The following is a 19,609-nucleotide window of genomic DNA, read 5'->3' as shown; positions in this document are numbered from 1 at the left end:
CAGGCGATGCGCTACGACTAGGGCATGCGCTTGAAGACGCTCGGGACGTGGGCCCTGCGAGAGTCGAGGGTCGAGCGTCAGGAGGGCGCCGACCTTTTGAGAAGGGGATAGCGCGAGACGCACCAGACCTTGCGCGCCATGACGCGGTGCGGCGAGCGAGGCGTGGTAGGACACTCCCTGCGAGTCGGCGCCAAAGCGAGGCAGGGTCAGGAGGGCGAAAGGGGCAGGGAAGGGAAGGGAGGGGAGGAGCGGACGCACCCGCGAGCCTCGGTGAGCAGGGCAGCCTTGTCGGGGTGCAGGGCGACGTACAAGTCGGTCATGGTCGGCTCGACGACGACCTCGGTGGCCTGGAAAAAGTCGCCGCGGTGCGGGTACAGCGCCGGCCCGCCGCGAAGACGGTCGCCCGCGAGCTCGAGGTCGAGGCGGTGCACATAGTCGTGCCAGCCGGGGCTCTCGCCGTGCAGCTCGAGGACCGAGAGCTTGCGCGCCCAGTTGTCGTTCTGCTCGACGGCGGCCGAGCGCATGCGCTTGTACCACTCGAACATGGCGACCCAGAGGGCGCCGGCGACGGGGGCGTGCTGCTTGAGCCAGATCATGAGCGGGCCCACGTGGCACGAGGCAGTGACGAGGCCGAGCGACTGGACGAGCTTCGCGAACGCGGCAGGGCTGTGGGTGCCTGAGCCATGCGCGTTCTCGAGCCAGAGGATGTCGTACTCGAGAAGGACGAGCGCGACCGGGATCGTCGACATCCAGTTGCTGTACGGGTCGGCGAGCGAGTCAGTCCGACGGACGAGGTCTGGGGAAGGAGAGAGAGGGTGGCGCACTCGGTCTTGGCGAACTGAGCGGGCCCGACCTTGAACCTCGAGGCGTCGGCCAGCTCGACGGTCTTGCTGAGCGAGCTCACGCGTTTGTTGACGATGAGGAACGCCTCTTGCCACGCACTGCGTACGAGCGAGAGGGTGAGGACCGGCGTCGACGAGGACAGGTGGCGAGAGCGCGAGGGACGCACCGGCGCTCCTCCAGGTCCGACCAGACCCTGTGCTCGAGCACCTGGACCTTGACCGTCTTGTCGTCGGCGCGCTTGAAGGCCGTGATGGTCGGCAGGCGGCGCCAAGTCTCGAGCGCCTGCCGCAGCTCGTTGAAGGAGCGGCTGCGCTCGAGAGCCGGGCGGTCCGAGTTTGTGCGAGGAGGAGGTACGACGGGGTCCATGGCGGCGGCGGGTGACACGGGGCAAGCGAGCTGAGTTCGACGAGCGGGAGGAAGCAGAGGACAAAGCTGTCGAGCGAGCCAGGGCAGCAAGGCGACCGGCTTCCGGGTCCGCGGAGAGTGCGCTGAGAGGAGGCCGCGAGCGACGGACAGGGGCTCGGTCGAGCGTGTGCCCCGCCGTGGCTCGAGAGCCGGCAGAAGGGTCGCAAGCGAGCGAGGGAGAGGAACGTGGCGGCCAGCTCGCCAAGCCTGAGACGAGGAGGAGGAGGTGGCGACGACGACTCGTGCGGGTGCGAGGCAAAGTTGAGGGTATCGAGTGTGCACAAGAGAGCACTTCAAGCACAAGCAAGGAGCAGCGGAAGAAGGCGTGCGAGAGAGAGGGCCTCGCCCGCCCACGAGCGACTCGAACGAGGTCGGCCTCGACCCTCGCCCTCACACCCGGCCGCGCAGGCTCAAGTTGACCTCTGCGAGCACCAAAGTGACAACCCAGCACACGGCGCACACGACCACCGTAGCCCGCCAACGCGCACCCTCGCCGTTCCCAGGGCCTCGCAGCTCGCCGTCCAGCCTCCCGCCCTCTCCCTCCACTCTCCGCCCGTCGCCCGCTCAGCGCCAGAGCCGCACCGCCCAGTCGAGCACTTGCACCGCCCCGAGCCGCCAACTCGCACCACCGCGCCCGCCAGCTCGCCCGAGCTCGCCGTCCCACTCCCCCCCTCCCCAGCTCCCCACCTCGCAACTTCGCCGTCCTCGCCTACACCGCCCCTCGACCCCCTCGAAGCACGCTCGGCGCGCCATGCAGCACTACGGTCAGCCAGACCCGTACGGCCAGCACCACCCGCACCCAGGCCACCCGCAACACCCGTACGGCCTCGCGCCGCAACAACAACAGCACCCGGGCCACCCGCAGCAACAGCAGCAGGACCTCGACGGGCCGGGCACCCGCAAGCGCAAGGCGGCCCAGATGCAGAGCGGCACCCCGGGCGACGACGACGACGACGAGAAGCCCGGCAGCGACGCGGCGAGCGCGGGAGGGAGTGCTGGACAGGCGGCCGCAAAGGCGACCAAGGGCGGCGCGAGCGAGTTCGTCAAGAAGCTGTACAAGTGCGTCTCGCCTTCTCTCTCTCCCTCTCGGAGCGCACGTGTCCTGACGGTCGTGGCTCGCCTCGCGCAGGATGCTCGACGACGGCCAGTTCCAGGACGTCGTCAGCTGGGGTGTCGACGGCTCGTCGTTCGTCGTCAAGGTGCGCCTCGTCCTGTCCTCTCTCCTTCTTTCTCAAGAGCGCAACGACTGACGCCGCCCGAGCACGTCTGCAGGACATGAACCAGTTCACGACGGCCATCCTGCCGCTCCACTTCAAGCACTCAAACTTTGCGAGCTTCGTCCGTCAGCTCAACAAGTACGACTTCCACAAGGTCAAGAACAACGAGGAGGGCCCTAGCCAGTACGGCGACAACGTGCGCTCGACCTTTCGCTCGGACCCTCGACGAGCACGAGCAGGCGGACTGACCTCTTCCTCTCTCTCGCGCCGCCTCGCAGACGTGGGAGTTCCGCCACCCGAACTTTGGCGCCAACATGAAGGACAGCCTCGAGAACATCAAGGTGCGCCGCTCGCTCTCCCACGCCCTCCCTCGACCGAGTCGAGCAGCTCTGACACTTGTTTCGCCGTCCCGCAGCGCAAAGCGCCCGCCGCCAAGAAGGCGCAGGCAGCCGCCAACGCCGCTCGTGCTCGTCAAGGTCCTCCTCCTGTCGCCGGCAACAACGGCGGCCCGATGGACCCGTCGCACGGCAGCGTCCCGAGCGGCGCGACCGGCCACCACCCGCACCACCCGCACCACCCGGGCGTCGGCGCCGGCGGCGGCGGCGGCGGGCAAGGCGACGCGAGCCTCCAGGCGCAGCTCAACGACCTCGCGAGGACCCAGGTCGCCATGCAGCAGCACATGACCAACCTGAGCCAGGACTACCAGGCCGTCATCGGCGAGATGATGAACTTTCAGCGCAACATGGTCGCCCAGGACCAGCTCATGCAGAACCTCATCCAGTACCTCGTCAGCCTCGAAGCCGGTGCGTCCCCTGCTCCCTTCCTCCTCGTCGTCGTCGACGTCGTCTCGGCGAGCGGGCGCTCACTCTTCTCTCCTCGCCCGGACGCAGACTCGAAGGGCGCGACGCAGCAAGACCCCTCGGCGCCCTACGTCCCGTCGTCGCAAGCGCAGAAGCTCATCTCGTCGTACACCGAGGTCGCGCGTGCGTCGTACGACCAGATGGCCGACCTCACCCGCCGCGCGTCGCTCTCGGGCGCCGCCTTCCCCAACCTCCCTCCCCTTCCTCCGCCGCCGCCGAGCTTCGGCCAGTTCGACTTTGGGCCGCCGCAGACTCGCGGGCGCGACGGCGAGTCGCAGCAGCAACAGCAGCAGCAGCAACAGCAGCAGCAGCAGCAGCAGGGCCCGCCGCAGCAGGGCAACGGGCGGCCGCAGTACGGCGAGTCGGTGGGGTCGGCGTCGGGAGGAGCAGGGCAGCAGGGGCAGCAGCAGGGCGGCGGCGGCGGCGGGCCCCAGCCGCAGTTCATCCACCCGGCCTACTCGGCCGACTACCCGCCTGCACCACCCGCCGGCCCGTCGCAGCAGCAGCAGCAGCAGCAGGCGCCTCCTCAACAGCAGCAGCCGCAGCAGCAGCAGGGCGAGCGACCCGGCACGGGCCCGCGCCGCAAGAGCAACGTGCCCGGCTGGACGGTGCCGCCGCGGGTCCTGCTCGTCGAGGACGACGCCGTGTGCCGCAAGCTGTCGAGCAAGTTCCTCGAGGTGTTTGGGTGCCAGATCGACGTCGCCGTCGACGGCGTGAGCGCCGTCAACAAGATGAACACGCAGAAGTACGACCTCGTCCTCATGGTGAGCCCTCTTTTTCCCTTTCTCTCCTCCTCGTTCGTCTACTCGAGCATCGTCACTGACTTGCCCCCCTCCCTCGTGCCAGGACATCGTCATGCCCAACCTCGACGGTCCGTCCCCGTCCTCCCCCTCTCCTCGACCCGTCGCCTCGACCTCAAACTGACCCCTCTCGCCTTGCCCCTCACAGGCATCTCTGCGACGTCGCTCATCCGCCAGTTCGACCCGATGACGCCCATCATCTCGATGACGAGCAACTCGGGCCCGAACGACATCATGACTTATTTCTCGCACGGTGCGTCGCCTCGTCCTTGTCCCTCTTGTCGGTCGTCCGAGGCTCTAGATCTCACAGACTGACTGTGGCTCGGACGTCCCGCAGGCATGAACGACGTCTTGCCCAAGCCGTTCACCAAGGAGCACCTGCTCAGCATGCTCGAGGTGCGTCGTCGAGTTCCTCTTGCGCCTCTTTCACGCGCTTTCGCCGCGACGAGTCACGCGCTCACAGCGCCCGTCTCGCACGCACGCAGAAACACCTCGAGCACCTCAAGCTCATGCAGCAGATGGCCGAGATCCCGCGCGCGCTCGGGTTCACCGACCACCAGATCCAGGACGCGCTCGCCCAGTCGGTCGTGATCCCGGGCGAGGGCCCCGACGGCGGGCAGCAGGTCATCAACCCGTTCTCGAGCATGGGCATCTCGGACCAGGACTATGTCGAGATGCTGCAGGGCATCGCGATGGAGAAGGAGGGCAAGAGGGGGCTCGAGGTCGTCCGGGCCGAGGGCACGGCGCGCTTCCAGGAGGGTGCGTTTCTCTCTCTCTCTCTCTTTCCCTCGTCTCAGCCTTTCACTGACAGTCCACGGTCGCACGCAGTCCAGTGAGCGCTCTCGGTCGCCGCGTCGTCGTCGTCGCCGTCGTCGAGGCGAGGGAGGGAGGGAGGAGCTGGTGGTTGTCGCGCCTGGTCGGAGGTTGTAGCATTTCTGTCGGTTATCCGTGCTTGCAGTGCCCATACCCCTTCTCTCTCTCGCGAGCGCTATCTCTGTGAGAGCGAGCCAGGCGGTGCTGTCGAGCTCGAGCCTCGATCACTCTCGGCTCCGCGTCCTCATCTCTCCCTCGAACACCCGCTCGCTCTCGCTCAAGATGGCCAGCCGCGAGGAAGCCGTGTGCGGTGCGTCCCAGGCCTGCACCCTCTCCCTCCCCTCGCCCGTCCTCGTCGCTGACCCCGCACTCGCTCCTGCCAGAGACGCACCTCTACATCCTGTCGTTCCTGCGCGCCCACGCCCTGCCCAAGACGGCCGCCGCCCTCATCAAGGAGCTCGACAAGCAGCCGTGGACCAACCCCGCCGGCGTCGAGCCCGCGCTGTCGCTGTCGGGCACCGAGGCCGACGCACGCGTCGCGCGCGACAAGCTCACCGGCACGGAGCTCGTTGGGCTCGTGAGGGCCAGGATCGAGATGCGCAAGGAGAAGTGAGTCGCGTTGTGCTCCCCCCGCCCCGCTCCCCATCTCCCTCTATGTCGGTGTGCGGCAGGCGAGCGATGGTGCGCCGTGTCGGGGAGGACGACGCCGCCGCCCTCCCCACATGGCGCTACTCGAGTCGTGCACGCTCACGCACAGACAGCTGACATGCCCTCTCACGTCACGCAGGGAGGCCAAGAAGGCCGCGTCCGCCGTCGACGCCAAGGGCGCCATCACGGTCGACGACTCGTCCTCGTCCTCGTCGTCCGACAGCGACAGCGACAGCGACTCGTCGTCGTCGTCGTCCGACAGCGAGTCGTCCAAGGAGGTCGAGAAGGAGGTGCTCCCCAAGGACAAGCTCGCCGTCGTGCAGGCCGAGCGCGAGGAGGCCAAGGCGGGCAGCAGCAGCAGCAGCAGCAGCAGCAGCAGCAGCGGCTCGTCGAGAGACAGCAGCAGCAGCGACGACGACGAGGCGGCCGACGCCAAGAAGACCGACGCCAAGAAGAGTGCGGGTGCGTCCTGCGACGGCTCTCTTTCCTCTCCTGCTCAGGGCGAACCTCGCTCACCCTGTTTCCTCCTCGACAGGCGCCTCTTCCTCCTCCTCCTCCTCTTCTTCCTCCTCGTCCTCCTCGGGCGACTCGTCCTCGGACGACGAGTCGGACAAGGCCGTCAAGGCGCGCAACCCGGCGTCTGCGCCCAAGAAGGCCGCCTCGCCCGCACGGTCGCTCGCCCCGCCGCCGACTACGCCCGCACCCGTCACGCCCGCCGCCAGCAAGAAGCGCAAGGCGGCGTCGTCGAGCGGCTCGTCGTCTTCTTCTTCGTCTTCTTCTTCGTCATCGTCGTCGTCGTCTTCGTCGTCGTCGTCGAGCGGCAGCAGCTCTTCCGACTCGGACTCGGCCCCGGCGCCCAAGGCCAAGGCCAACAAGGACAAGGCGTCCAAGCCGGCGACCAAGAAGGCGCGCGTCGCGTCGCCCGTCGCCGCCGCCGCCGCCGTGCCCGTCCCGGCCACGTCGACCGAGTGGGAGCCGCGCCCGCTGCCGCCCCGGGTCGCGCAGCAGGCGGCCGACAGCGGGTCGGCGAGCGCGAGCGGGAGCCCGATGCCGTCGACGACGACGGGCCGGTTCCGCCGCGTCAAGGCCGAGGAGGTGACGTTCACCGACGAGCGCCTCAAGGACAACTCGTTCGCTGCGAGGGTCCGTCCCCTCTCTCTCTCTCTTCCTCCCCATCTGGCGACCTCGAGACCTGACCCTCTCTCTCTCCCTCTCTCTATTCGCTCTCTCGCAGCCCGCCGGCATGTCGGACTATGGCGCAAAGGCGTCGGCCGACCTGATCGTGACACGCGGCAAAGGGTTCACCAAGGAGAAGAACAAGAAGAAGCGCGGCAGCTACCGCGGCGGCGAGATCACCATGGCGAGCCACTCGATCAAGTTCAACTACGACTAGGCGGGCTGTGTGGGCGGTGGGGCCGGCGAGGGCGAGGGCGAGGGCGCGCGCAGGAGGGCCCGAGCGAGGAGGCGCTCTCGCTCGGACGGGGTCTTGGCCCTCTCGATTATTGCATTGTCAGCATGTCGTTCTTTCCTTTCTCTCTCTTTCTGCCTCTTGCGAGTTACGATCGGAGCGCTCGAGCGAGGCGAGGACGAAGAGAGAGAGGGCAAAGTGGTGCGTAACGATACAGCGGCGAGGGGTACAACAGAGAGCTCGACCCGATCCTCCTCCTCCTCCTCCTCCTCGTCGGCATGGTCGTCGTCGTGCTCGTCGAGCGGGCTCAGATGCGGGGCCGCTCGTCGCCGGCGTCGGGGGTGCGGGCGATGGTGGCGGCCGAGTCCTTGTGGGCCTTGCGCGCGAGGCGCTCGTCCCTCAAGCGGGCGAGCTCGGCCTTGAGCTCTGCCGTGTCGCGTGGAGGCTCGACCTGGTGGGGGTGCGAGAGGGAGCGTGAGCTCGTGTGGGGGCGATCGCGAGGAGAGAGAGAGGGAGAGAGTTGGGACGGACCTGCTTGATGTCCTCCTTGCGGTAGTCTGCGCGGTGGGGACCGACCCAGCGTTCGTACCAGTCTGGGTCGCCGTAGTGGAGCATGGTGGCGACTGGAGCAAAGACGTCTGTGTGAGGAGGCGGGTGAGTGGAGAGCGAGGAGGAGGAGGAGGAGGAGGAGGAGGAGAGGGGGGAGGGACACACAGAGGGTGAACTTGAACAGCTCGAGCTGGGCTGGGGCCATGGTTCCGTGTGCAGCTAGACCTGGACTGGGCTTGGCCTGGAGAGCTGAGGTGCTTGCTGCAGCAGTCCATCCTCATCAGGTTGCGCCTTTGCCACCATCGAGGCCGACCCGACCAGCACCATCCTCGGGTTCGAGCCCGTCGTCATCTACGGCGCCGCCACCCTCGGCTGCGTCGGCCTCGGATGGCTCGCAGGCCCGACCGTCGGCGGCGCACTGTGGCGCTTGACCCACCGCCGTGTCAAGGGCGCAATCGAGGCAAAGGACAAGGGTGCGTCGCATGAACGCGCCGGCTCTCTCTCTCTCCCTCGTCCGGCCTCAGGAACGACGGGCACTGATTCGACCTTGCGACGCGCCCCCAGACTTCTTCCGCCACATCTCGCGGTGGCGAGCCGACCCGTCGCGGCAGTCTGGTCCGTCCCCCTTCCGTCCCTCTACTCTTCGGACCCTCTCTCTCTCTCTCGGCAACGAGCCTAACCCTCGCCCTCTCGCGCGCCCCCGAAACACACACAGCCGCCAACCCGTCTCCCGACTACTACGCCGAGAAGGTCGGCTCGCTGCAACAGTACCGCACCTGGGTGCGTCCCCCACCCTTTCCCTCTCCCAGTCGCTCTCTCTCTCGAGAAAACTGACTCGTGCCCGCCCTCAGCTGCGCGACCAGGCGTCGTTCAAGCGCAAGGCTCAGTTTGGCCAGGGCAAGGACGCCGTCTACTGAGCTGACGAGGACGAGGGCGGGAGAGTCGTCGAGCGGGAGAGTGGAGCCGAAGAGGAGGAGGAGGAGCAACTCGTCGTTTCGTCGCCGTGCAACTGTACATGTCGCTCTCTCTCTCTCTGTCTTTCTCGCTCACGGCTCAAGAGAGAATGTCTGTCGATCTGGCACTGCAAGAGAGAATCCTACACAAGTCGGGTCCGGCGAGAGAATAAGCTCGAGTACAGCTGCGCTCGGTCCTCGAGCTCAGTACCTCCCGCTCCACTGCTGCTGCTGCTGCGCCCGCCCATAGCTCGGCGGGTACTGCTGCTGCCCACCGTAGCCCTGCTGCTGCGGCTGCTGCTGCGGCTGGTACTGCCTGGGCAAGCTCGGCACCGGCGGCGTCGCCGTCCTCGGCGACCCGTCGTACGGCGACGGCGACCGGAACGAGCCCTTGTTGTACAACGACGAGCCGTTGTCGTGCAGGGTCGCGTAGCTGCCCGGATCGGGCCCGCCGCCACGGCCGTACACGGGGCGAGACGGCGCCGGCGAGCCAAAGTTGCCCCCGCCGCCGGACCGTGCGCCGCCGCCGCCGACGAGCGGGATCGCGTCGCCCGCGCCGCCGCCGCCGTTCTTGCCGACGGCGCGCCGAGCGTTCCGTGACGCTGCTGCGCCGGGCGCCGACGTGGGCTTGAGGAGCGCATCGTCGTCGTCGTCGTCGTCGCCGCCGGTGCCGCGCGCGCCCTTGCGGCCCTTGCGGCACCTCGCCCAGCCCATGCACATGGCGACGAGGAGGAACAGGCCCGCAGCGCACGCGCCAATGATGAGGCCGACGTGGGCCGCCGTCGACTGGCGCTGCCACCAGTTGCCGAACGCGTTGTCGCCAAAGATCGACTTGCCCGAGCCCGACGTTGGCCCCGCTTTGACGCCCTTGGTGTCGCCGTTCTTGACGAGCACTGCGACGAGAGGAGGCGCGAGCGTCAGGGTCGAGAACACGAGGGAGGAGGAGAGAGAGAGCGGGCGACGCACTGTTCTGCCCGGTCGAGTACGGCGAGTTGATGATGGTCGCGCGGTCCGAGCCCGAGATGCCGATCTGCCCGCTCGTGTCGTTGGCTGCGAGGCGAAAGGGCGCGACGTCAGTCACTGTCGACGAGGCACGCCGTCGCCGCGCTCGCTCGCTCGAGGAGGAGAGAAAAGAGGTGGGAGGGGACGCACAGCCCCACAGGTACGAGTTGACGGTCCCGCCGCCGCTCTGGCGCTTCCACAGCTGCTCGACGTGCTCGAGCTCGAACCCGCCGTGCCGCCTCGCCATGCGCGAGCCCTTGGTCGAAGTGCTGCTCGCCGCCGCCGACGACGATGAGGACGACGAGGTCGAGTTGGCGCCCGAGACGAACGGCAGCTTGAGGCCGTCGTAGCAGTCGACGCTGACCCACGCCACCTCGGCCTGGAACGCCTTGTTGGCCGTGTAGGCGGGCGACGACCAGTCGATCAGGCCGCCCGACCAGTCGATCGTCTGCGTGCACGGTCCTCGAGAATGTCAGTTCTCGGCCTTCTCGCGTCACTCGTCGCCCGTCGCGTCGCCGTGTCGTCGCGTCGTCGGGAGAGAAAGACACGGGAGAGAGGACGAGAGGGAGAGAAAGCGAGCGACGCACCCCTTGCGGGCTCGCCTTGATGCCGGCGGGCCACACCGAGAACTGGACGCGGCTCGGCGTTTGCGGGTACCGGCCGTTCTTGTCGCTGCTCTTGAGGAGCGTGCGCACGCTCTTGCCGTTGACGAGCCAGTCGAGCTGCGTCGGCGTCCACTCGATGCCGCTGCGCGCCGAAACGAGGGGACGAGGATCAGTCGGGCGCTCGAGCTGGACGATAAAGAGAGGGAGAGAGAGCGGGACGCACTAGGTGTTGAACTGCGAGGCGCGGTTGCGCGTCGTGTGCGAGCCGCCGTGCGTGTAGTCGTCGACGTCGCCCTCCCTGCACGCGCAACTTGGTCAGTTTCTCCGATCCTTGTCGACGATCGACGGCACGACGCAGGGCGAGCGGGGGACGCACCAGTACCAGTTCGACTGCGTCTCGTCCGTGTTGTTGCCCGTCCACTCGAAATCAATCTCGTCCTTGACGCCGCTCTGCGGGAAGGTGTACGCTTTGGACAATCAGTTTCACGTACGCCCGGGGCGCGTAGAGCCGATCCAGAGAGTTATCCGCTGCTCACCATCGTGATGAACGCCGTGACGACGCCCGGCGCGCCGACCGTCTTGATGCTCGCCTGGATCGTGCCGTACAGGACCGTGTCGGTCGTCGACACGCGCGTGCCGCCGCCGTTCTCGGTCAGGGTCAGGACGAGCGCGTTGTTCTGCACGATCGGCGGGTTGGACGAGTCGACTGTGGGTGCGCGAGGGTGGCCGTCAGTGAGAGGGCGGGGGAGAGAGGCTCGAGGGGGGCGAGAAAGGGAGCGAGGGGACGTACGCTTGTCGAGGGTCCAGTCGTACTTGGTCGCGTCGCCGTTCCAGTCTGCGTGGTCCTTCTGGAATCGCGAGTCGTCGGCGAACGTGTACTGCGCGAGGGAGGAAGAGCAAGTCAGCCCTGAGCTCCACGACAACCAGGTCGTGCGCCGCCTCGACAAGAGGCTGCGCGACCGACCGTGCTCGAGGAGAGAGGGGACGAAGCGTGACGCACATTCTTGCTCGAGCAGACGGGCATGGGCGCGCAGTAGCCCTGGCCGTAGCTGCCCTGCGGGTTGCACCCGCCCAAGCACGCCGTGCCCGCCGAGCAGTAACCGTATTCGCTGCAGCACGGCTGCTGCTGCGGGCACTGGCTCGCCCAGCCGCACGCGACGGCCGACGAGTTGCTGCCCGTGCCGCTGCCGCCGGCGGGGGCTTGAGCCGACGCAGGCGAGGCGCCGAGGAGGCCGACGGCGAGGAGCGAGGTGCCGAGGGCGACGAGGGTGGATACGCCTGGGCGGCTGTGGGTCGGGCGGGCGGCGGACAGGGCTGAGGGAGGGCGCAGGGCGGTGCAAGGGGTCGCGACGAGGACGAAGGGGAGGGCGGCGAGCGCGAGGCAGCTCGCGGCGCTCTGGCGGCTGCGGGAGGGGCACGAGTCAGGTGTGCGGGCCTCGAAACGCGTGTGGGAAGGGCTGGGCGCACCTGGTGCGCATGGTGGGAGCGAGCCCGGTCGGCAACAAGGCGCGAGCGGAGATGAGGGCGGACTGCCGGCTTCTGGCGCGTGTGCTGGCGCTGGTGGGTGCCGAGGGCTGGACGGGTCGACGGCGAGAGGGTAGAGCGAGAGAGACGCACACTCTGCAAGCAGGCACAGCGACACAGGCGAGAGTTGTACGAGCACAAAGCCAAGGCACGCGCTTCCTCCGGCGCGTCTCGCGCTCACTCACGATCGACAGCGACCAACTCTCACATGGTACCTCGCTCGTGCACGGGCTCGATAATGCACTCGACCCACCCCCTCGACGCCGCTAAGCGTCCCCTCCCCGGCGCACGACGGCGCACACGACCGTCACGTCGTCGACCTTGCCGCCCACCATGCCCTTGACGTCCCACCGCTTGGCCTCGGCCGCAAACGGCGTGTACACGTCCGGCCGCACGCTCACGACCCGCGCAAAGTTGACGGCAGTCTGCGCGATCGACGACGCGAGCGCGGCGTCCGACGCTGACCGCGAGCCTGGCGACGGCGACGCGCCCGTGCCGTCCTTGGACGCCGACGACGACGACGCCTCCGAGTCGAGTTTGGTGCGCACGAGCTCGACGAGCCGGGTCGTCTCGCCCTCGGCCCAGATGCTGCGGGCGGGCGCATGCTGGTCAGTCCCGTCCTGCCTCGCGCCCTCGACGCCGACGACCGAGAGAGAGAGGGAAAGAAGGACGCACTTGTCCGAATAGCCGTCCGTGACGAGCAAGACGACGTCGCCGTCCTCGAGCTGCAAGTTGACGACGTCGGCGTCGCGCGGCAGGTCCCTCAGCCACTTGCCGTCCTTCTCGGCCTTGTCGGCCTGGGCGCGCTCGGCCGCCGGCAGCTTGGACAGCTGCAGAGGCGCATTGAAGAAGTGGATCTGGGGCGTCTGCTCGTGCACGAGCCGGTACAGGACCGAGGGCGTCGGCGGGGTAAAGGTCGAGGCGTCGGTGGGTGGCGAGGGAGGAGGGGTTGGTGGGAGGTCCGAGGCGGGTTGCGGACGCAGGACAATGAAGCCGGAATCGCCCAGGCTGTACGGAGAGTTCTGGTCAGTCGCAGCTCACGCGCCAGAACGTGCGCTCGACACGCAAAGTGCGGCCGGCCGGCGAGTCGAGGGAGCGGGCCTGACTCACTTTGCGGCGTGCAGCATGCCCGTCTCGGCGTCGAGCGCAACCACACACGCCGTCGAGCTCCCTGTGTGTCGCGCGAAAGGCTAAGTCAGTGCCGGTCCTCGTCCGTGACGAGAGCGCGCCCGACAGAGGCTGAGAGAGAGCGCGACGCACCGGCGACGACGCCCTCTTCCTGCATGACGTCCTCGTACGCGCCGTCGAGCAAGTCGACGAGCGCCATGCCGCTCTCGTCGCCCTCGCCCGCCTTGGTCGGCGGCGGGAGCGCCCACCGGGCCGTGCGGACCCGCTCGCGCGCGAACCACATGAGCGACTGCGACGCGAGAGGAAGGGTCAGTGCGGTGGCCTGGGTGCAGCTTCCCACTTCTTATTCCGCAACCCATCTCTGCCCGCCGATGAACGGCGAGAGAGAGAGGGCGTGCGCGCTCGAGAGAAAGAGAAGCGCACCTGCGAGAAGTGCGACGGGTCGATGCCAGACTCCTCCCACCCACCGACGCCATCTGCGCGCGAGAGAGACTGTCAGTCAACGGGCCAGACGAGCCGCAGCCTCGCAGGCCCGAGCGACGAGGCTCGAACCCGCCTGGGACGAGGAAGCGAGAGGCCGAGACGGACCTGCAACGCCGAGCACGACGCCCTTTGAGCCGCTGCCGTCACTCTCCGGGATGCCCTCTGCGAGCCACCAGTCGTGTCCTGCGCCCTCCTTCGGCGCGTTGCCCTCGCGCATGGCCTGGTCGCGCCAGGCGACGAGCGGGTGGTCGGGTCCGAGGCCGGCGGACGCGGGTGCAGGGCGGTAGCCGGGCTTGCCGTGGAAGGCGGCCGAGGTGGTGAAGATCCAGGGGCGGGACGGTGCTGAGGACGAGGCGGAGCGGGCAAAGGTGCGGGCGGAGAGTGGGGAGGCGACCGAGGGGAGGGAACGGTGAGGGGCGCGCAGGTGGGACGCGACTTGGCGCAAGCGGTGCAATGGTGCTGCTCGGCGCATGCTGGCGGTGCTCATGGTCTCTCGAGCGAGATGTGGGAGGAGGACGAAATCGAGCTTCCGTCTCGAGCTGATGAAGTGCGCCTCTCTCTTCCTCTCGCACTGCATTGCCCGCCGTCGCGCTACAGCCGCAAGTACTCGACCACGACGCTCCACCACGATCGCGCCCGCAGCTTGCCCCGCTCGACCCACAGCCGCACCGCCGCGACGAGGTCGGCCGCCGTCTCCTGCGCGAGCGCGTACGGCGCGGCCGTCAGCGCCGGTGTTGGCGCGGCGAGGGCGACGGTTGGTGCGAGGAGAGGGTCGTCGACGACATTCGTGTGGCGAGGGACGAGCGAGGCGGAAGGAGAGGAGGAGGGGGACGGCGACAGGACGAGGGTGACGGTGCGCGTCGTCGTCGTGGCCGAGGTGCTCGTCATACGCTCGGTCTGCGTCGACATGACGTACGCGGTCGACGTCGACGTGCGCTCGACGGTCGTTGTCGCCGTGACCGTGTGCGTGACGGGCGTGCGCAGGAGGGACGTGACGGTCGAGAGGACCGGCGGCGGCGAGGGGGTCACCCGGGTCGGGGCGACGGCCGAGAGCATGGCCGAAGCAGGAGGAGGGAGGACGGAAGGGGAGAGGGCGTGGAAGAGGAGGAGCGCGGCGAGGACGGCGGCGAATTGGGCGAGGAGGGACCGCGCCGACCATGCGGGCGAGGCGTCCCGTCTCGGCGCAGAAGGCGGTGCGGGTCGCTCGACGATGGTGGCCTCCTTGGGCGCGAGAGGCTGGAAGGCGAGGTCGAGCTGGACGGCCGCGGTCGGCGAGGGCGAGGCGCGAGTGAAGGTGACCTCGGCGCCGGCGCCACCTCGCCCGAACCCGCTCGGCCCGTCGCCGAGCTCGTATCCTGCAGACGTCGTAGAAGATTAGAGAGGGAACGACATAGCGAGTGAGAGTGAGAGATGAGAGGGACGGACCGTGAGGGACCGAGACGACGACGACGAGCTTGGCGACGCTCGACTCGAACCCGAGCAGGTCGAGCTTAACCACCTCGCGCTTCGCCACCCACGCCACCGGCACGTCCACCTCGACGACCGCCTCGCGCAGCCCCTCGACCGTGAGCGCGCCCTCCTTCTCGACCGGCTCGACCGTCGCGCCGCTCGCGCCCCAGCCCTCGAGCGGGCGGATGGGTCGTCGCGGCACGCGCAGCTCGCCCGTGTACGGCTGGACGAGGACGTAGCGGTAGAGGAGGCGCCAGGTCGCGGCGCCTGCGGCGGAAGAGGTGGACGGCGGGAAAGGCGTCACCTCGACGCGGACGTGCGAGAGGGACCGAGTCGGCGTGCGGGCGAGCGGTGGCGACGGGGAGGCGGGTAGTGGCGGTGAGGATGGCGCAGGTGTAGGTAGAGAGGGGGTGGCGGGTTGCTCAGTGCGGGTCGAGACGTCGAGCGGTGCCGGCTCGTCGGCGTCGGGTGCAGGCTCGTCCTGCTGCGCCTCCTTGACGGCGAGCGTCGAGGACGCCTCCTCCTGTTCCTCCTGCTCCTGCTCCTCCTCCGCCACCTTGATCTGGTCCCGCTCCTGGTCTTCCTCGACCTCGTCCCGCCCCTCCTCGACCGCCTTTTCCTCGTCCTCTCGGGCCCGTCGCTCCTCGTCCTCCTCGAGCGCGACGGGCGCCTCCTCCTCGATCAGGAGCGGCGGCGGCGGTGGGGCCTGCTCGCGCTCCACCTCGACGGCCCGCAGCTCGACCTCGACCGCCGGTCCCGGCGGCGCGCCCGCCCAGCGCGACGTCGCCCAGCGCGCGCTCCGCCCGAGCGCAGGCAGTGGGCTCGGCGGCGCGTTTGACGCGTCGACGTCGACCGAGGCGGCGGCGCTGAACACGCTCGGGATGACCTCGACGCGCAGGGTCGGCGAGGCGGACGAGACGACGATGAGCGCGTCCTCGCTCTGCGCCGCCGGGATGTGGATCGGCGAGAGCGCGACACGGCCGTTCTTCGAGATGGTCGACTCGGGCGAGTAGACGAGGAAGAAGCGGCACGCGAAAGTCGGCGCGGCGGGCGGGTCGGGCAGGGTCGAGGCGGCGGCGAACCGGCGCAGCGCCTCGCTGACGTCGAGCTGGATGCGCAGGTGCGCGCCGATGATGGCGACGGGCACGTCGCCTGTGGGCGTCTCGGGCAAGAGAGGCGGGACGGGCGAGCTGTGCTCGGTCGCGCCGCTCGACTCGACCTCGTCGCCGCCCTCGGCCGACGCGCCGTCCTCGAGCGCCGACACCTCGAAGCTCATGTCCATCGCGCTCGCCTCCGGGTCGAACGGCGCCGGCGTCCTCATGAGGCTCAGCCCGCCGCGAGGTCCTCCCGCCGCGCCGACGCCCACCGCCGCCAGGTCTCGGCGCCGCTCGTCCTTGCCCGGGCTCGACTGCATCTCGGCAAAGCTCGTGTCGAGCACGGGCGGTGCTGGGGGCGCCGTGTCGAACAGCGACGTGAAGCTCGGCGGGCGAGCCTCGGTCGCGCGAGGGTTGAGCGGACGACGGCGCGAGGTCGGGGTCGGCGTGAACGGGAACGAGGGCGTCGTCGCGACCGAGGACGTGACGCTGCTCGAGGCGAGCAACTGGAGCGAGTCGTCGAGGACGGGCGAGGCAAAGTCGTCGAGCTCGCGAGGCAGGGGAGGAATGAAAGGCGATCGGGCAGGCGGGACCGGTGCGGGCGAGGCGGTCGACACGGTCGTCGCGGTCGACGCGCGGCTCGAGATGGGCCGAGCAGACGCCTGCGGCTGAGCCAGCATCGACGTCTGCGCGTAGGCGAGTACGGGCGTGTCGCCCTCGTCGTCCCAGCTGAGTCGCACCTCGGGCAACTCGTGCGTCGCGAACTCGAGCTCGACCCAGGGCTTCTCCCTCAGGCCCGCAAGCTCGAACTCGCCCGACACGCGCACCTCGGCCGTCGCGCCGCCTCGCTCGTCGACCGTCCACGCCGTCTCGAGCGACGCCCGAGGAATGACGAGCGGGACGTCCTCGCCAGCGGCGAGCTGCGGCGCCCACCGCAACGAGAGCGACGGCGATGACGGGAACGAGCCCGTGACCTGGGTGGCGCCGCCGTCGAGGTCGGTCGAGTCGGCGTTGCTGAGCGAGGGCCGGATCGAGAGGTCCCAGGCGGACGAGGCGGAGGAAGGTGTCGGGGAGGGAAGGGTGAAGGCGAGCTCCGATCGGAGGCAAAGCGGCGTCGGAATGGTGACCTGTGGAGGCACGACGTCAGTCGATGCCGCCGAGACGTGCGTCCTCACGAGAGAGAGCGTCTGGGCGCACCGAGTTGGCGAACCGCGGCAACCGCAGCGCCCCAAAGGCCATCTCGAGCTCCAGCACAACAAGGAATTCTGCGCTCGCCGTTGCGCTCGCGTGCGGCGACGTCGGCCGCGGCGCACTCGACTGCGCCTTGGCGCGAAGGCCGTCCTGCGCCGCCGACACGATCGACAGCACGACCTCGCCCTCGCGCACCGACACCTCTGCGCTCCTCCTCTCTGCGCCGTCACTCGTCGGGCTCGACAGCCGCTCGAGGAGGTCGGACGCCGCCGAACTGCGGCGCCTGACGCGGCGCAGCGCCTCGTCGTCGTCGCCCTGGCGGGGAGGTACGGCGCTCTGCAGGCCGAGGTTGCGGGCGGCGGCGTGCGCGGCGGGAGGGTCGGCAGGGTGGAGCGGTAGGGCGTAGGTGAACGACTGGGCGAGGGTCGAGAGCGGGTCGAGGGCGAGGAGGTGGTGGTGAACTGGGGAGTACGAGGCGGAGGTGGGGACGACGACCTGCAGGCTCGCTCGTGTGAGTGCGAGAACATGCGGGCGAGAGAGAGAGTGAGACGCACCTTGCAGTACAGGCGAGCAGTCACGCCCTGGTCGTGTGCTCGCGCATCGACAGCGAGCCGGCGACACAGTCGCACGGCGGCCGACGACGGGCTCGAGTGGGCCTCGTTCTGCGCGGCGGAACCAGGTGGGGCCATGCCGACGGTGATCGTGAAGCTCGGCGGGCGGTCGACGCTGCTCCAAAGAGGGCTGCTGGTCGGCGGCAGAAGGGTGGGGGGACGAGAGCTGATGAACCTGAGACTCGCGAGCCTCTCGCGCGGCCGCACACCGACGTCCTTGGTACTCTGCAACGCTCTGACAAGTCACTGTCACACTCTCGCTGCTCTCGACAACGAAGAACAGGCCGCGCGAAAGGAGGGTGATTGCAGCGAGGTCGAGGAAAGGGGAGCAGACGTGACATGCGGCGGATGCAGGGAGTAAACAGAGGGGAGGGAGATCGTCCAGCGGTCGTCGAGGAAAGAGAGGCGTCGTGAGAGGGAGGAGGGGAGGCGGCGCGCTCAGAGAGCTGCGCCCGTCGTCGAGTCGTCCTTCTTGGCCTGCTCCTCCTCCTTGGCGACGACCGGCTTGTCCTCCTCGTCGCCCATGTCGAGCACAAACACCTGGTCCTCGCGCTTGGGCGTCCCGGGCTCGGACGGCGGCGCCATGCCGTGCGGGTACGCGTGCGCGCCGTACATGGTCAACGGCCGCGTGCGGTCCGTCATGGTGCTCTGCACGTCCCAGTCGAGCGTGCCGGCGCCGCTGCGCACGCTCGAGTTGAACCCGCTGCCCGTGCGCGTGTGGCCGTACGCGTTGGCAAAGGGGAGCACGGGCGCGCACGAGTCGTCGCGGCGCAGGCGCCCGTCGGTGTCCTTGTCGTCGTCGTCGGCGCCCTCGAGCTTGCGCGGCGCATTGGTGCCGGCGCCCGTCTCATTGCCGCCCTTCTGCGTGCCCTTGCGCACGCGCTTGACCGTCGCCGAGCGGTTGACGGGGCGGCCGGAGTAGCGCTCCCAGTCGATGGCGAGGAACGACTTGGTGAAGATGGGGAATGGCGACGAGCGGCGGAACATGAAGTAGATGGTCGACGCGAGGAGGGTGGCGAAGGTGCAGGCGAGGAAGAGGAAGCAGCTGCGGTACGTCATCGAGAGGGTCAGTCCTCGGCTCGCGGGTCACGACGGCGAGAAAGGGGGAAAGGAGAGGGCGTACATCCAGCTGCGCGGGCGCAAGAGAGACCAGAGTCAGTCGTCGAACTTCCGGGTGCGCAGAAGAGGACAGGAGGAACCGCCGACGCACGTGAGGGCAAAGACGCAGAGGAGCATCCTGCAGATGGCGTACCCGCCGCAGTGGTACATGAGGCCGGGCGTCCTGCGCACGACCGACGAGAGCGTCAGTACCCGGTCGACATGACGAGGTAGACGAGAGAGAGAGAGAGGGACGCACTCGGCGTGCAGCGTGCTGACGCTGATGAGGACCCAGACGCCGGTGCCGGCGAGGCAGATGAGCTCGGCGGCGACGCTCCTCGAGAACTTGGCGATCTTGTCGCGTTTGCTCCCGACGGCGGCCTCGCCCTTGCCGGGGAGGCGAATGGCGTACGGGCGCGAGTAGAGGAACCAGACCGGGAAGAGGGCGCAGAGGAACGAGGTGACGACGATCGAGGGGACGACGTGCTGGAACGAGACGGTGAGGGACAGTTGGTACGCCAAGAGGACGATGGCGGCGACCATGTCGAACACGCCGGCGATGCCCGTGAGCGTCATGAGCGCCTGGCGGATCTTGGGGAGCGACGCGAGGAGGGACACGAGTGGGGCCATGGCGGGCAGCTCGTCGACAACCGTGGTAGGGTGCGTGAGAGCGTGTGCTGGCTCTGGCGGGTCTCGCGGGTGCGGATCGAGTGGCGCGAGGCCGAGTGGGCTAGTTGTTGGTCGAGGTGGAGGTCGGGGCAAGAACGACGGCGCGACGACGAGGGCGGGCGGTGTGTCGAGTGGGTGAGGGTGCCGTGTGGGCGTCTGAGGGTCAGTCGAACGAGTGGGTCGAGTCGGTGGTGCGGTGAGCGAGGTGAGGACGAGAGCTACACCCCTGTTTGCCTCGTCGCGTCCACTCGCGCGAACT

At 68.9% G+C, this 19,609-nt stretch overlaps 9 protein-coding genes across 9 annotated transcripts; 3 read left to right on the top strand and 6 right to left on the bottom strand.

Moving 5' to 3' along the window:
• Nucleotides 1-17: 17 nt before the first annotated feature.
• RHOBADRAFT_43552 (uncharacterized protein) lies at nucleotides 18-1,209 on the bottom strand (the record flags this gene model as incomplete). Its single annotated transcript, XM_018414239.1, has 5 exons — nucleotides 18-54; nucleotides 124-177; nucleotides 259-756; nucleotides 825-941; nucleotides 1,010-1,209. The coding sequence occupies 5 exons, from the start codon at nucleotides 1,207-1,209 to the stop codon at nucleotides 18-20; spliced, it is 906 nt and encodes a 301-aa protein (XP_018272163.1).
• Nucleotides 1,210-2,375: 1,166 nt separating this feature from the next.
• Nucleotides 2,376-2,622, top strand: RHOBADRAFT_6523 (uncharacterized protein; the record flags this gene model as incomplete). The annotated part of the gene is made up of 2 exons (XM_018418666.1): nucleotides 2,376-2,447; nucleotides 2,521-2,622. Coding segments are annotated over 2 exons (174 nt in total), but the record flags the coding sequence as incomplete, so codon positions are not given.
• Nucleotides 2,623-3,903: 1,281 nt separating this feature from the next.
• RHOBADRAFT_6883 (uncharacterized protein) lies at nucleotides 3,904-4,374 on the top strand (the record flags this gene model as incomplete). Its single annotated transcript, XM_018419176.1, has 3 exons — nucleotides 3,904-4,089; nucleotides 4,172-4,196; nucleotides 4,274-4,374. Coding segments are annotated over 3 exons (312 nt in total), but the record flags the coding sequence as incomplete, so codon positions are not given.
• Nucleotides 4,375-7,244: 2,870 nt separating this feature from the next.
• On the bottom strand, nucleotides 7,245-7,737 carry RHOBADRAFT_53098 (uncharacterized protein; the record flags this gene model as incomplete). Its single annotated transcript, XM_018416670.1, has 3 exons — nucleotides 7,245-7,445; nucleotides 7,526-7,632; nucleotides 7,709-7,737. Coding segments are annotated over 3 exons (336 nt in total), but the record flags the coding sequence as incomplete, so codon positions are not given.
• A 9-nt stretch (nucleotides 7,738-7,746) lies between these two features.
• RHOBADRAFT_53097 (uncharacterized protein) lies at nucleotides 7,747-8,581 on the top strand (the record flags this gene model as incomplete). Its single annotated transcript, XM_018416669.1, has 5 exons — nucleotides 7,747-7,754; nucleotides 7,814-8,016; nucleotides 8,108-8,158; nucleotides 8,259-8,323; nucleotides 8,395-8,581. The coding sequence occupies 5 exons, from the start codon at nucleotides 7,747-7,749 to the stop codon at nucleotides 8,458-8,460; spliced, it is 393 nt and encodes a 130-aa protein (XP_018272159.1). The 3' UTR covers nucleotides 8,461-8,581.
• A 1,260-nt stretch (nucleotides 8,582-9,841) lies between these two features.
• Nucleotides 9,842-11,271, bottom strand: RHOBADRAFT_7063 (glycoside hydrolase family 16 protein; the record flags this gene model as incomplete). Its single annotated transcript, XM_018419180.1, has 7 exons — nucleotides 9,842-9,946; nucleotides 10,086-10,245; nucleotides 10,327-10,401; nucleotides 10,480-10,553; nucleotides 10,640-10,809; nucleotides 10,894-10,981; nucleotides 11,104-11,271. Coding segments are annotated over 7 exons (840 nt in total), but the record flags the coding sequence as incomplete, so codon positions are not given.
• Nucleotides 11,272-11,846: 575 nt separating this feature from the next.
• Nucleotides 11,847-13,739, bottom strand: RHOBADRAFT_53095 (uncharacterized protein). Its single transcript, XM_018416668.1, has 6 exons — nucleotides 13,344-13,739; nucleotides 13,179-13,231; nucleotides 12,888-13,044; nucleotides 12,738-12,798; nucleotides 12,303-12,635; nucleotides 11,847-12,215 (listed from the first exon to the last, which is right to left on the bottom strand). Exons 1-6 carry the CDS (start codon nucleotides 13,723-13,725, stop codon nucleotides 11,894-11,896), a joined length of 1,308 nt encoding a protein of 435 aa, XP_018272157.1. The 5' UTR covers nucleotides 13,726-13,739; the 3' UTR covers nucleotides 11,847-11,893.
• Nucleotides 13,740-13,773: 34 nt separating this feature from the next.
• Nucleotides 13,774-17,661, bottom strand: RHOBADRAFT_53094 (uncharacterized protein; the record flags this gene model as incomplete). Its single annotated transcript, XM_018416667.1, has 4 exons — nucleotides 13,774-14,593; nucleotides 14,664-16,908; nucleotides 16,979-17,467; nucleotides 17,527-17,661. 4 exons carry the CDS (start codon nucleotides 17,659-17,661, stop codon nucleotides 13,830-13,832), a joined length of 3,633 nt encoding a protein of 1,210 aa, XP_018272156.1. The 3' UTR covers nucleotides 13,774-13,829.
• A 204-nt stretch (nucleotides 17,662-17,865) lies between these two features.
• RHOBADRAFT_66326 (uncharacterized protein) lies at nucleotides 17,866-19,540 on the bottom strand. The gene is made up of 4 exons (XM_018418938.1): nucleotides 18,941-19,540; nucleotides 18,794-18,865; nucleotides 18,707-18,712; nucleotides 17,866-18,628 (listed from the first exon to the last, which is right to left on the bottom strand). Exons 1-4 carry the CDS (start codon nucleotides 19,309-19,311, stop codon nucleotides 18,022-18,024), a joined length of 1,056 nt encoding a protein of 351 aa, XP_018272155.1. The 5' UTR covers nucleotides 19,312-19,540; the 3' UTR covers nucleotides 17,866-18,021.
• Nucleotides 19,541-19,609: the final 69 nt, after the last annotated feature.

This window comes from Rhodotorula graminis, assembly GCF_001329695.1.
Source record: "Rhodotorula graminis WP1 unplaced genomic scaffold RHOBAscaffold_5, whole genome shotgun sequence".
Taxonomy (NCBI): Eukaryota; Fungi; Basidiomycota; class Microbotryomycetes; order Sporidiobolales; family Sporidiobolaceae; genus Rhodotorula; species Rhodotorula graminis.
Note: the sequence above shows the minus strand (reverse complement) of the source record. Positions and strands in the feature narration are given on the sequence as shown.